At 44.1% G+C, this 14,757-nt stretch overlaps 1 protein-coding gene and 1 long non-coding RNA gene across 2 annotated transcripts; one reads left to right on the top strand and one right to left on the bottom strand.

The window, feature by feature from the left end:
- Positions 1 to 4,080: 4,080 nt before the first annotated feature.
- On the bottom strand, positions 4,081 to 4,922 carry LOC132858056 (uncharacterized). The gene is made up of 3 exons (XR_009649616.1): positions 4,791 to 4,922; positions 4,477 to 4,528; positions 4,081 to 4,360 (listed from the first exon to the last, which is right to left on the bottom strand). It is a non-coding gene; the product is annotated as an uncharacterized LOC132858056 (long non-coding RNA).
- A 514-nt stretch (positions 4,923 to 5,436) lies between these two features.
- LOC132858498 (uncharacterized) lies at positions 5,437 to 10,230 on the top strand. Its single transcript, XM_060888878.1, has 5 exons — positions 5,437 to 5,533; positions 5,704 to 5,807; positions 5,914 to 6,413; positions 9,621 to 9,654; positions 9,741 to 10,230. Exons 1-5 carry the CDS (start codon positions 5,522 to 5,524, stop codon positions 10,228 to 10,230), a joined length of 1,140 nt encoding a protein of 379 aa, XP_060744861.1. The 5' UTR covers positions 5,437 to 5,521.
- The last annotated feature ends 4,527 nt before the right edge of the window (positions 10,231 to 14,757 follow it).

Genomic DNA, 14,757 nt, shown 5'->3' with positions numbered 1-14,757 from the left:
ATTAACTTTTACAGTTCATAACTATTATCAGTTTGATAATTTCAAACCGGTTAAAAAAAAAAAACGGTTTCCTTCCCCGGTCCAAAAAAGACATGCATGGTAGGTTGTTTGGCATTTCTGGAAAATTGTCCGTAGTGTGTGATTGTGTGAGTGAATGAGAGTGTGTGTGTGCCCTGCGATGGGTTGGCACTCCGTCCAGGGTGTATCCTGCCTTGATGCCCGATGACGCCTGAGATAGGCACAGGCTCCCCGTGACCCGAGAAGTTCGGATAAGCAGTAGAAAATGAGTGAGTGAGAGAGTGGTTCTTGTTTTGCATCTTAATTCTTTCACATCTTTGTGTCCATTCAACTTAAAGTCTTTCTTGCGTTCACTCCAGTGACGAGCCTGACATAACTTAGAGCAGTAACGGGCCTTGTGGCATGATGTGCAAAGCCTGAAATCATGGGAATCCCCCTTCACACCACAACACAAGCACTGTTGGTGGAGCTTTAACACCTGGCAGTTCACTTCCTGTCCCATGGAAGCAACCCTCCCTAGTTTAAATTACCATCTCTGGCTGTTTGTTGTTCTTACTCTGCAGCCTGCCAGGAAATGCTCACTGCTTCCACACCTGTAACAGTGTGTACAATACATATCGGTTCCACTCTGTTGGCAGTTTAAACACCTCCTAGGATGACTCCTGGGCTGCATGAAATGACGTTGAGGAGTTCAAGTTCAAGTTTTAAGTGTAAAGTAGCATTAAGAGTGTACAGTAGAGTGTACAGTAGTGTACAGTAGCGAGTAAGTGAACGAAAGCGAAAGTGTATGTACGAGGCAAAATTCCTCCTGTTTACTCCTCCCTCAACCTCCGTGCGCATCTTCAGTAAAGTAAAACCAGTTTATTTTTTTTAACATTCTCTTTTATTACTATATGTTTTTATACAATATTTGTCATTTATACATAAAGGTACTGAACATTTTTCACATTCAAAACACATAAACAAAACACCTGGAGTGGAATTTTGCGAGCTGGAACGGATTAATGGGATTTCAATTCATTTAAACGGGGAAAATTGTTTTGAGATACGAGCAATTTGAGATACGAGCAAAGTCACGGAAGGAATTAAACTCGTATCTCGAGGCATCACTGTATTGAATGAAAATCATCATTGGGTAGCTGATTGTGTCAGCGTTCTGTGATAGGCTAGTCACAGCGCCCCTCCCCTATAGTGATAGGCTAGTCACAGCGGCCCTCCCCAATACACATACAGATGTATTGTGTTGCTGTGTCTCGCTCTGCTCACTCACAGTCACACACACAACAGCTCTCTGTCTCTCCCTCAGTCACCCGGGTTCGCGGGTCTTTTCCGTTAACGTTTAGGGTTTCTTCAGCTTTTTACTTCGGGTTGTAACGTTAATAATACGTACTTACCAACCAGTAGAGTTCTGGTAAACATGGATTCGTTCAGACGTGGTGCTTGCTTGGTAGAATGCGACTCGCATTGCGTCTCTGCCTGTCGGAGATTTTTTTCTTTTTTAAGCCTTCAGCTGTCTCTAACCAGTAACCAGACACTGAGTGTCTGACACGTTTTTGCTGTATTTCATAAAAACATAAAGGTAGTAAGCTAGTTTTATAAATATTACAAATTAATTATTACCAGTTAAAGCCCCGCCCATTTCAAGACAAGCCTACTTTCGGGTTAGGCCCCACCCACTCCGAGTACAGATACAGATACGGATAATTCATATGGTTAACAGATACAGATACAGATAATGCTGTACTCGCTCATTCCTATAAAGCACTTTGAATTACCATTGTGTATGAAATGTGCTACAGTATAAATAAACCTGAATTGCAGTGTCATAGACTAGATAATATGACGGAGAAAAGGAAAATGGACATGAAAATGAAAAGTTCACATATTAAGGCAATTTGGTTTTAAAAAATGGGTGCTTATGAAAACACTAATGTCACAATATCAATCACAGGCAAAGGAGACAGAAATTATCGAGGGACAGGTAGAGCAGGGTCAATCAGATGTACAGTGTCAGGTAAGTGTGGTGCTTTTATTGAAGGGATAATGACAGATTTTTTTTTTTTTTGGGTTAAAGAAATTTGAACAATTTCTTTAATGTTTTCGGAGTTGTGGCTGTTCAGCAGATGAACATCACAGGCTCACCAATTTACAGAATGATCTGTCAATTTAACGTGTCATGTAAACAAGTTAGTTATTATGAGTATGTTAAACTCATTTTTTCCTGCATTTTTTCTGCTTCAGGAGTCAGTCTGTTCTGAGACAGTGAGAGTAAATGAAGGGGCAGATTCAGAACCAGGGAGGGAGCCGGAGACAGCAGAACAAAGAGATGATATTGCCAGCACCAGCACAGGGAGCACAGTTTTTAGTTTAGATCTCAGTGCCTGCACAAAGTCGTACCAACCTCCCCAGTGTATCGAAAAACAAATACTTTCAAATGAGTCATTGACATTTCAAGAGAAATGGTGTCAAGACTTTCCATGGCTACATTACAGTCCATCAGTGAAAGGGGTCTTATGTTTTTACTGCAGCAAAGGTGTTTCAAACCAGTCCTCTTTGGGTCATAGACATGAAGCTGCTTTCTTTAGTACATGCTTTTGTCATTGAACCTGAGAAAAACTTTGAAAACAACCATAATGACGCAGTCTCCATGCTACAATAATAACGATAAAAGCAAAGTTTTTCACTGTGGGGACATGTCTTTATAAGTACAATCTGACTGTATTATTTGTGTCCCCTTCAAAAATTGCTCATGAGAAATTTTATATTTATTGTACTGTTAAATGAAATTTATGCCCATGTGTAGGTGTGTGTGAGTGTGTGTGCGTGTGAATGTGTTTGTGTGTGAGTGTGTGTCTATGTTTGTATGTGTGTGTGAGTGTGTGTGAGTGTGTGTGTATATGTATGTGTGTGTTTTGTGTGTGTGTTTGTGTAAGTGTGTGTGTTTGTATGTGTGTGTGTGTTTGTATGTATGTGTGTCTGTGTGTGAGTGTGTTTGTATGTGTGAATGTGTGTCTGTGTGTGAGTGTGTGTGTGAGTGTGTGTTTGTATGTGTGAGTGTGTGTGTTTGTATGTGTGTGTAAGTGTGTGTGTGTGCATGTGTGTCTGTGTGTTTCTATGTGTGAGTGTGTGTGTTTCTATGTGTGTGTAAGTGTGAGTCTGTTAGTGTGTGTGTGTGAGTGAGTGTGTGTGTTTGTATTTGTGTGTGTGTGAGAGTGAGTGTGTGTGAGTGAGTGTGTGTGTGTGAGTGTGTGTGTGTGTGTGAGTGTGTATTTGTTTTTATGTGTGTGTGTGTGTGTGTGTGTGAATGAGTGTGTGTGTGAAAGAGTATGTGTGAGTGTGTATTTGTATTTATGTGTGTGTGTGTCCTAGCACTCCATAGACTATTATATCACAGTAAAATTCTTGTAAATTCCACTTGAGAAATTTCTGCAAAACAATGAGTTTTTTTATGAGTTTCGTTGTGACAGCGAATCGTACAGCTTTGCTGACACCAGAGATTCTTAATAATAAACAAATCTCCAGGTTTCTGAGCAGATGTGTGATGTTCATGTAGAAGCTCACTGATTCTTTCCAGCTGAAAAGATCCGTAACAGTATTTTAATGTCACCATCTACTGTCATCTAGAAGAAACAGTTACAGTATTTGTGTGTGTGTGTGTGTGTTACTCTGTCTAATTGTATGTATGTGTGTGTGTGCGTTGTGGGAAATTTTTGATAAAGTAATGCTAAAATACACTATGATCGAGGGGAAAAGTGAAAGAGGGAAAAGAAACCTCTATTTAGAGTCACAATATGAACAGGCCATTGAGTGCACACAGATCTTAGGTATGTAGGCCCTAGAAGGTAAAAGGTCAGTAGAGATAAGCAGGTCCCGGACAGAGGTAGAGAATGATTAACCACCCATATAGGCTGACGACACGCAGAAACACACACACAGGAATGCAAAAAAGGACACATATGCACACGGTATTAAGGCCCAAAACTGAGCATAAGTTTTAATAAGAAGATTCAAACTCAGAAAGAGTCACTCCTAATATAGAATGGTTTGACAGCATGACGAGGAGGATATTGAGTCCTTTTATTAACACGCCATGGAGCTTGAGTAGCCTGGGTGCGTGTGGATGAGGCTGAAAAAGTCTGAGTAGAACTTGGTAACAACTATAGCAGTCTGTGTTGAGACATCAACTCCCTTAACAGATGTGCAGATGTGTCACTGGGTCGACCACGACTCTCCATATCCTGGATATAATGAGTGATGACCTCAGTGAGAAGACCAGCAGTTGGTGATGGTGTAGAAAGGTTGGTTTCATCCAACAGTTGAGCGACCCAAGCTGAGATTGAAGCTAAAACACAAATCCATAATGCCTTGGTCAGCACAAGCAGCCTCTGGCCACTGGGTTAATAAGTAAACTGCTGGCTAAGAACACATAGACCAAAAGTACAAGAAACCCTTACGTACCCATGGAGAAAGTAGGTCGTGTCGACAAAGATCTCATGAAGCAGAATAAAGTCTAAAAAAGCACGGCAAACCAACTTAAAAGCTTTATGGCCTGATGACGTAGGCTATGAGCTAAAATATAGGAATGAAGCCCCTCGGTTAAAAGATAATGGGAATTGGGATGGCTAAATTCATAGCCTAATGCTTACAGTCAGAACTGTATATAAGCTTGCTGTGACTGGCAGTGCTTCGGTGCAAGTCTCGTCTACTGGACAAACTTGTATCACTGGTACCAGCTGGTTGATTGCTGTCTTTGTGTCTGTCAATAAACCTACCTCAACTGAATCCAGTCTTCGTGAGTTTGGCTGATCATTTCTTCTTTGAATTTTTACTTAGAACTGTTTTTTAAACTTATAGTCAGATTGCAGGAGCTAGCCTGGGCCAATGTAGGTTGGAGTCGGTTTTCCCCCACAGCGTGAGTGTGTGAATGTGTGTTTGTGTGTGAGTGTGTGTGATTGTGCGTAAGTGTGTGAGTATGTGAGTGTGTGTGTGTGTGATACAACACTAGAGGTGAAATATTCATAAAATGTTTGGTTTATTTCTTCCACACAGATGTTTGTATGTTCAGAGTAAATGTTGATATCAAACCCATTTCTGCTCTCTGAGATGTTCTGAGTGTTTGTTCATCTAAAAAGCAGCTCAGATTTCTCTTCAACACTAAAATTCAGTGTAAGATCATCAACAGAGGGATAAACACACATCTAAAACACACTGAAAGAACAACAGAGTCCTGACTCACTTTAGATCAGACTCACACACAACATCAGACACTTCTTTATACTGATTGAAAACGTCTCATAAGTTCATGTCTATTCTGCTGATGAACTGAACATCGGTGTACTGGTGTGTACATGGTCAAGGAGGTGTGAACACATTTTTTGGTATTGCACAATAACCACAGTGATGCGCTGCTCAGTATAAATAAGATAGCAACAGTTAGCAAAACTCACTCCAGTTTCCTCGAGAGACAAAACGAAAGACAAAAGAGACAAACGAGAGACAAAAGATGGCTGGTTATGTAAGTAGTGTTTGATTCATTATTGTGTTTTTGTTCTTAAGCATTTCTGAGTTTAGGAATGAGATAAAAATGATATAGGAATGATATAGGAATGATATAGGAATGATATAGGAATGATATAGGAATGATAGAGGAAAACTCCATCATGTTTCGGTGTGTGTTTTGTTTAGGTGTGTTTTGGAGCTCTGGGATTTGTTCTGCTCTTTCTGCTCTCTACTGCTTCTGGGGCTGAGGTTAAAAATCTCAAGAACATAATTGACCACCTTCAGAACACGTAAGTGCGTACACACACACACACACACACACACACACACACACACAAGAACCTTTTTAGTGCCACATGACACTAATGACACTTTTATTCTTCTCTGTTATTTCAGATATGGAGTTAATGGTCAGTATGCTCTGGGCATTAATGTCCTAGATACATATTGTACTTCAGATGACCAACTCGACCAGAACTTCCTGTCTCAAGATAAAGCAGGACAGGTGCATGACGGCATGAATAGTGAAGAACGTATTTACAATGGTGAAGAGCTGGTTGGTGCCAAACCAAAACCGTTTGGTGATAAAGGTTTCAAAAAACACTCTGAGTATCTGTTACTGAGAGACTCCGATCCTTCGCCCATGCAAAAGCTCCTGAATAAACGGAAAAATGGCTGCACGGTTTTCTTCACCTTAAACTCCCCCTGTGTCGACACCTGCTCAACACCTACAGGACCCCACAGCATCATCTCAGCTCTCAACATGTTCAAAAATCACAAAGGTCCAAAAGCTTTTGTTTTCAAACACATTTGGCATAATGATGAGGGTAAGACTGAATGGAAAGATAACATACTTCAGATAGAAAAACGAATTCCAGTCTATCGCTGCGACAACAGTGGATGCGTCCACTGCGTCACTAATAAGGTAGTTAACACTCGGTGCGTCGGCTCAAAACATTTTTAATCGTTCTTCACTGTTCCAAAAGAAGATTGAATAAAATCGCTTAAGAAAAGAAAGCTTGCAGCAAAACGGCTAAAAAAAAATAGTTCCTGTTTGGCTTGTGTCACTTTTTTGCATTAATCAATAAAGATTCAAGAAGCATCAAATCTGTTGTGACTCTGTTTCATGTCTCCATCAGTTTTAGTTGTTCACCGTATAATTACACTGTACGATGGAAGTGTGTTAACTGTTACTGTGTTAATAAGATTGTGTGGCGCAGTGTCCATTTGTATGGGAAAAAATTACCGTGTTTATTTTTCTGGGTTTTATCTATGAATATATCACCTTTAAGATTGTAGCAAAAAACAGAAATAGTGATGAAACTCTACAAATTCCTGAGTGTCTACATTCATATGAGCTTCATATTAACACCACAGTGGAGTGAGACATGAGGAAGACATTCAGTCATCAACATGGACACAAGACAGGAGGAAATGCCGATTTCTGAGAGAAACTCATACAGCAACACGAAAAACTTTATCTTGAAATAACAAATTAAGTAACAAAGTAATGTTCCACAATACATTTTTTCCCCCACTTTGCATTTACTTGAATTTGATTGCATTCAGCACATTTGAAATTATTCACCATGGAAAATAAATCATAATTAACATGAATTAAAATCAGCATCGGATCGGATGATTCCGACTCCATACATGAAAGAGTACTGATTTGTTCCTGTTAGTGTGTTAGCATGCTGGATATTTGTTGTTAGTGTTGCACCCCTTATAAAGTATAATTATAAAATATATATTAATAAAAAATATATATTAATAAAAGAGACACGGACTCGTGCTGTTGTCTGTGTGCTGAGCTGTATTGGCTGTGTATAGCACGAGTCAGTTACTCCCGGCAGCCTTTGAGTTCCCCCTACTGAACACTCCTTGAATTACATCTAATCTTTAGTTAACCAACCGGATTAGAACAATAATAAGCATCACATGAATTAATCATTTTGACTTAGCACTCTTTATGTTGCAGTTGACAAACTGATAATAGTTATGAACTGTAAAAGTTAATCATATTGATCCTTTTAAACCACTACACACTCCCCCTCAAAATTAGATGTCGTCCTGACATCTTGCAATTCACTTGTGCTTTTTTAGAATAGCATACAGTAAGTTTATTAGTCTTTGTTTCCTGTGGACTTTGCTGCTTTTACTAAATCAATGTTTTCTCACTAAAGCAACCACACTCAATGTTTTGTTTGAATTGGTTCTGCATCGTATTGCATCTTAATTCTTTCACATCTTTGTGTCCATTCCACTTAAAGTCTTTCTTGCATTCACTCCAGTGACGAGCCTGACATAACTTAGAGCAGTAACGGGCCTTGTGGCATGATGTGCAAAGCCTGAAATCATGGGAATCCCCCTTCACACCACAACACAAGCACTGTTGGTGGAGCTTTAACACCTGGCAGTTCACTTCCTGTCCCATGGAAGCAACCCTCCCTAGTTTAAATTACCATCTAAATTTAAGCCTGCCAGGAAATGCTCACTGCTTCCACACCTGTAACAGTGTGTACAATACATATCGGTTCCACTCTGTTGGCAGTTTAAACACCCCCTAGGATGACTCCTGGGCTGCATGAAATGACGTTGAGGAGTTCAAGTTCAAGTTCAAGTTTTGCTTTATTGTCAAATCTTCCACATGTACAGGACAGACATACAGAGAATTGAAATTGCATTACTCTCAGCCCCTAGGTGCATACAGATAATACTAACAATAGAAATTAAATAAAGCAGTGCAAGTCATATGGCAGATAAAGTGCAAATGAGCAGACCAATGCTGCACAAAGTGACTGGTGCATGTCATCATATGTTAGTGGGAAGGGGACCTGGGACCTGGGGATGTGGGATCTGGAGGGGTGGGGTGGGTTCATAGATCTGTGGTGCCTGGGGCAGAAAAGGGAAGGGTGGGCAAGTCGGGTAGTAAGTTTAGCTTCCTGACAGCCTGATGAATGAAGCTGTCCTTCAATCTGTTGGTCCTGGCCCAGAGACTTCGCAGTCTACTCCCCTGATGACAGCAGACTGAAGAAGCTGTGTGATGGGTGGGTGGGATCACCTGCAATGCAGAGAGCTTTGCGGGTGAGACGGGTCTCGTAAATGTCCTGGAGGGAGGGGAGAGAGACAATAATCTTCTCAGCTGCTCTCACTATGCGCTGTAGCATTGCAAGCACCATCTTCTCTTCGAGAAGAGCTCTCTCCCTCACAGGTTCGCAGGTCGATTAGCAGTGGGATTGGAGTCGGATGAGTCCTCTCCAGCCTCGTCTGCTGAAACGAGCTCCTGCTCTCAAGGAGAAGCAGGCCCGATGGCTGCTTCTTCTCCTGGCGCGAGCAGCGCAGCATTACATTTCTATCCCTCCGAGGAATTAGAGCTGATGGATGCTAGCGAGCCCGTGGGCTCCTCACAGCCTGTGCTGTACGAGCAGCTCCTCGAGGTCATCACACGAGCCAAGTTGGATTTAGATTGGCCGGTGGAGCAGCAGAAGCAGCGCACACCCAGTAAGCTGGATGAGCGTCTCCTGCATCCTGTGTCACTTCCTGGGCGCCTGTGTCACTTCCTGGGCTATCTGCCGTTTTTTCCCGATCTGCATGCCGAGGTGTCCAGATCCTGGGAAACCCTGTACTTGGCGTGCACTTCTCCTCATCACTCCTCGCTCTACGCGAATGTGGTTGGGGCTAAGGCATGCGGCTACGGGGTGATGTCGCGTGTGGAAGAGAGGCTGGCTAGCTATCTCTTCCCTACTAAGCCGCTACGTGCTACGTCGGCCTTAGTAGGGAAGGCTTATGCGGCAGCAGGTCAGGCCGCGGGCTGGGTGTGTTGCAGACCATGGGTGTGTTGCAGGCATACCAGGCTGACCTTCTACGAGATTTGGATGAGGGACTTAGCTCCGGGACCGCTGATATTGAGGAGTTGCGTCGCACTGCCCACTTGGCTCTTCGGGCCAAGTCGGCAGTGAGGAAAGGAGCCTTCGAGGTGGTTCCCTACTGAGAAAAGGAGCCTTCGAGGTGGTTCCCTACTCGGTTTCGAGAGTCAGGCTTCAGGATGGCGGGTTGCATCCCATTCTAGATCTACGCTCCTTGAACCTCTCTCTCAGGAGACTCAGGTTCAAGATGCTCACCCTCAAGGAGGTCGTAACTCAGATCAGGTCCGGGGACTGGTTCGTCACAATAGATCTGGAAGACGCATACTTTCACGTTTCCATTCTCCCTGCACACAGGAGGTTCCTGAGGTTTGCTTTCGGGGGCGAAGCTTACCAATATAGGGTCCGCCTGTTCGGCCTACCACTCTCGCCCCGCACCTTCACGAAATGCGTCGACGCAGCACTGACCCCGCTGCGGCTCCAGGGCATCCGCATTTTAAATTACCTCAACGATTGGTTGATTCTGGCTCAGTCGGAGCGCCAGGCGATTCGTCATCGAGATGTCGTCCTCGCCTGCATGAAGGTGCTTGGGTTTCGACTAAACGCCAGCAAAAGCGTGCTCAAAAGGGTGGGGAGCAGTCATGAGTGGCCACCCAGCCCAGGGTCTGTGGAGCGGCCCATGTCTCTCGTGGCACATAAATTGCCTGGAGATGATGGCAGTGTTTTTGGGGTTAAAACACTTCCTCCCGGACCTACAAGATCGCCTTGGTCCGCACGGACAATACTGCGGTGGTCTCCTATATCAACCACCAAGGGGGTCTCCGATCTCGCCCTCTGTACAAGCTAGCACGAATGGTCCTCTTGTGGTCCCGGGACAGACTCCTCTCTTTGAGGGCCATTTATATCCCGGGACGGTTGAATGTCAGAGCAGATGCCCTGTCAAGGCAGGGGCCGAGGCCTGGGGAATGGCGTCTCCACCCCGAGGTGGAGGTTCTACAGAGCCCAGGTGGATCTTTTTGCGACCCAGGAGACCTCACACTGTCCCCTCTGGTTCTCTCTCTCTCACCCAGCCCCGTTAGGTCTGGATGCCATGGTACAGTCGTGGCCGAGGCTACGCCTGTCCGCCTTTCCCCCAATCGCACTGCTCCCTGGAGTTCTGGAGAGAGTTTGCCGGGATAGAGTCCGTCTCCTCCTGGTAGCACCTTTGATGGCCGGGCAAGCCATGGTTTGCGGATCTATTGTCCCTACTCGAGGGCCCTCCGTGAGAAATTCCCCCCAGGAGAGATCTCCTCTCACAGGCGGGCGGAACCCTGGTTCACCCCCGCCCAGAGCTGTGGAGGCTGTGGCTGTGGCCCCTGAGGGGGCACAGTTCATAGCGGCTGGTCTCTCTACCGAGGTAGTAGAGACCCTTCTCCACTCCAGTGCTTCCTCCACTGGGTTAACCCCCTTGACCCTGAAGGTTTACGTGTCCGCCATCATGGCATATAGCACCCCGCCGGTGGGGCAGTCGCTGGGTAGGCACCCACTGGTGACATGTTTCCTCCGCGGCGCCCGGAGGCTGAGGCCCGGGACGCGACCCAGAGTGCCTGTCTGGGATCTGGCAGTTGTGCTGGCGGCTCTAGCAGAGCCCCCCTTCGAGCCATCGGCCAAAGTGGCCCTTAGGTTTCTGTCTAAGACCACCTTCCTCTTGGCGATTTCCTCCCTGAAGAGGATCGGGGATCTGCAGGACCTGTCCGTGGCCCTGTCTCGCCTGGAGTTTGCCCCTGGCATGGCCAGAGTGTTTCTCTATCTGAAACCTGGGTACGTACCTAAGGTGCCTTCGGCCCCCTCACGACCTGTCATGTTGCAGGTATTCTGCCCTCCTCCATTTACAGCCCCCGAACAGGAGCTGCTCTTCTGCTACGGCCCTAACAGAAAAGGTTTCCCAGCCACTAAGCAGACGTTGAGCAGATGGGTAGTGGATGCGATTGTGTCGGCTCACGAGTCCTCCGGCCTCCCCGCACCGCTCGGGGTCCGAGCTCACTCCACCCAGGGTGTGGCGGCCTCTACGGCCTGGTCCGCTGGAGTGGCACTCCAAGACATCTGTGACGCTGCAGGTTGGTCCACCCCGCTGACCTTCGACAAGTTCTATGACCTTGACCTCAGAGCCACCCCCGGCTCCTCTGTCCTACGTGCAGGTGCCGAGACCCTCACTCTCTAAGCAGGGTCTGGTCAGTGTGGCGTGATTGGACACTTGTTCCCATGGTGTTTAGACGCAGCTCGAGTTCCGAAGGGGAACGCCTCTAGTTTACGACCGTAAACCTAGTTCCCCGAGGACCGAGACGCTGCGTCTCCGTGCCACACTCCCTGTATCCCTGCGGCGCTTACCTTGTCTCGCAGGAGCTAGTGTCTTGTCCATCTCGCAGCCATTTGTAGCTTCCTGTTTACGTGACGTCACCCGCCGATGACGTCACGTCCCAACACCTATTGGTCAGTTTACACACGTGGTTCAGAGCGCGGTCACGCAGGGGCGTTGCCATAACGTTTCGACGCAGCGTATCGTTCCTCGGGGAACTAGGGTTATGGTCATAACCTAGAGACGTCCCATGTCTTCAGGACAAGGGCGTCGATTTGGGTAGGGACGGTAGGTACATGTCCCTACCAATATCCAGGGAACACTCAATTGTCCCTAGCAATAATTCGACCAAGCCTATATATATATATATATATAAATATACATATATATATATTATATATATATATATATATATATATATATATATATATAAATATACATATATACATAACCACTGATGTCTGTCTGTGTGTCTTTCATTTAACATTTATCCAGGAATCATTAAATAAGGTGAAATATATTTTACAACGGAGTTCTGTAAAAAATAGCGCTTGTGGAACACAAACGGTTAACAGATCTACCCCCTGCAATGAATCTCGCCTCTGTAACTCACCTCTCTAAAAGGATTGGCCTTTGCCTTTTTTGAGTCCTGCTCTCTAACCCACATCGCTGTTTGATTGGCTTTGTCTTTCTCGCTAATGTGTTGAGGTAGGATGCTGCAGCTATATTCCGTTGTATGAAGCAATATGCAACATGATTATTCAGGCTAAGAAAGTATTCTTATAACAGTTTTATTCACAAAATACAGGGAATGTTGTCCGCACCAATGTCAAATAAATTATGTCCCCACCAATGACAAAATCAAACTTACACCATTGCTTCAGGAGTCTGTAGACCTCTCCTGTTATCCACGGCTTCTGGTTGGCCCGAACAGTGATGGTGTTTGTATTGTTCCTCTATACTCTGTATTCAAGGACACAACTCAATGGATGAAATCAGACAACAGTTTATTAATTCTACTCTCTTGTTGCTTAACAACCTGGACCTCTAGCCCCATCAGGTGGCCACAACCTGCCACTACAGTCTTTGTGACTGTTACATCATCAATACACTTGGTGGCAGCCTGCTTAAACATATTCCAGTTGGAGCAAATCCTTGTTGAAATTGAGCAGTTCTTCCTCTCTGTCCTGGGCTGTATTTTGGCCAATATGCAGGAGAAAAATACTCAATCTGATTTGCTGGTATGTTGTTTTGTAAACCAGGTGTGGACAAATTCTGTGCTGCACTGGCTTGAGGCAGTTGAATCGACTCTCTGATTTGTGACACTTCAGCAATAAGGTTCTTTAATACTGCCATATTTGATTTGATTTCTCTGATTTCATTTAGCAAGTCAGAACTGTGTTTATTCTTACTTTCCTCAGGTAACATTTTCCCTTTCTTCTCTGTAGGTGCTGGGACATCAGTGCATTCAACAGCGTGCACCATCAGCCGATGTTGGACTGCAGTTTTCTTTTTACTTTGTACTGTTATCTCTGTAGTGAACTAATTGTTTTGAATTCTGAATTCTGAATCCTGAATTCTGATCTTCAGAATTCTGGATTGTTTCATGAGTTTCATGATAATTGAATTTCAACAATTTTGTCTTTCAGGTTAAGGAGGAACGACATACCTTGGTCCTCAAATTCCTGTACCTCATTTCTCTCACTATACTTCACAATGTGTGCAATTAGAAATGAACAACTTTTCCCCAGAACATTCTCATGTTCAGTACCAACAATATCTAGAAAGTCACACACTGCAGGCAACTGATCACTACTCCGTGTATAAAGTGTCTCAACTACATCAAGTTTCAGGTCCTCTAGCATATCCATGTTGGTTGCGAATAAATGGTCAGTGTCAGTGTAAAGCAGAATGTCTACTTGGTTGGGAAGAACTTTAGAGATTACTCGCACTTCTGCCCATCCGGTTGTGAGACTACTGCACTACTGCACAACGCTGACCTCCTATCACTGTGGTTGTGGTTGCAAGGTGGGATGTCATCATATGGCACTACATCGATCAGCAGGACCAGGGACCATCCTCCTCGTTGGGGCCTCCAAAATGTTGCACCCCTTGAAAAGGGGAAAAATATATATTAATAAAAGAGACACGGACTCGTGCTGTTGTCTGCGTGCTGAGCACTGTTTGTGTGTGTGTGTGTTACTATGTCTAATTGTATGTATGTTAAAGTGTGTTTTGTGTAAAAAGGTTTTTCGAGTTTTTGTGTGTTTCTGCATATTATTGTGTTTGTGTGTGTGTTAGTGTTATGTTTGTATTAGTGTGTGTGTGTGCAAGTTTGTATAGCTCTGTATATGTGTACTTTAGTATGTGTCAAGTTAAGTCAAGAAGCTTTTTTTGTCATTTCAACCATATATAGATGTTGCAGTACACAGTGAAATGAGACAACGTTTCTCCAGGATTAAGGTGCTACATAAAATAAAGACAGGGCTGGGACTTAGTAAGTAGTCCTAGCCACATAAAGTGCAACTGTGCAACCTGGTGCAAACAGTGCAAGACAAGACAGACAAGACAGTGCAGGACAAAAGACAGTGCAGACAAAAGGTTACAAGACAATACACAAAATACAAAAAGACAGTAAACAAAAAACAGCGCCGACCGACCAGTGTCAATACTGTATGTAAATACTGCAAGTTCAGACAATATTGCGTGCAGTAATACTAGAATGAACACAGTTTTTTAGCAGCAGGTCCCTGAGATAGTGTATAAGATTGTGCAAGAACAGCAACAACTGAAATATTGTACAGTGTGAGCAAAATGACTGAAATATTAGACAGTGTGTGCAAAGAGCAAAAGTAAAAAGTGTGCAAAACAGCATGTAATCTTTGCTGTGTGTCTTTGTGTGTATGTGTGTGTATGTGTGTTAGTGTTAGTGAAATGTTCTGTAAAAAAAAGGAAGTAAAAATGAAAGCTGATGTTTGTCTTGCACCTCTTTCACCACTTCCCAAAACACAGAAAAGTGTAAATATGTGTAGAGCTGTA

The sequence above is a fragment of the Tachysurus vachellii genome, chromosome 15 (assembly GCF_030014155.1).
Source record: "Tachysurus vachellii isolate PV-2020 chromosome 15, HZAU_Pvac_v1, whole genome shotgun sequence".
Classification (NCBI taxonomy): domain Eukaryota; kingdom Metazoa; phylum Chordata; class Actinopteri; order Siluriformes; family Bagridae; genus Tachysurus; species Tachysurus vachellii.
The sequence above is the reverse complement of the archived record's forward strand: the minus strand, read 5'-3'. Positions and strand labels throughout refer to the sequence as shown.

Coding starts and splice junctions, on each gene's coding strand:
- LOC132858498 (XM_060888878.1), top strand. Junction 5,808..5,913: donor ATTGACCACCTTCAGAACAC/GTAAGTGCGTAC, acceptor CTGTTATTTCAG/ATATGGAGTTAATGGTCAGT. Junction 9,655..9,740: donor TGCTCACCCTCAAGGAGGTC/GTAACTCAGATC, acceptor CCCTGCACACAG/GAGGTTCCTGAGGTTTGCTT.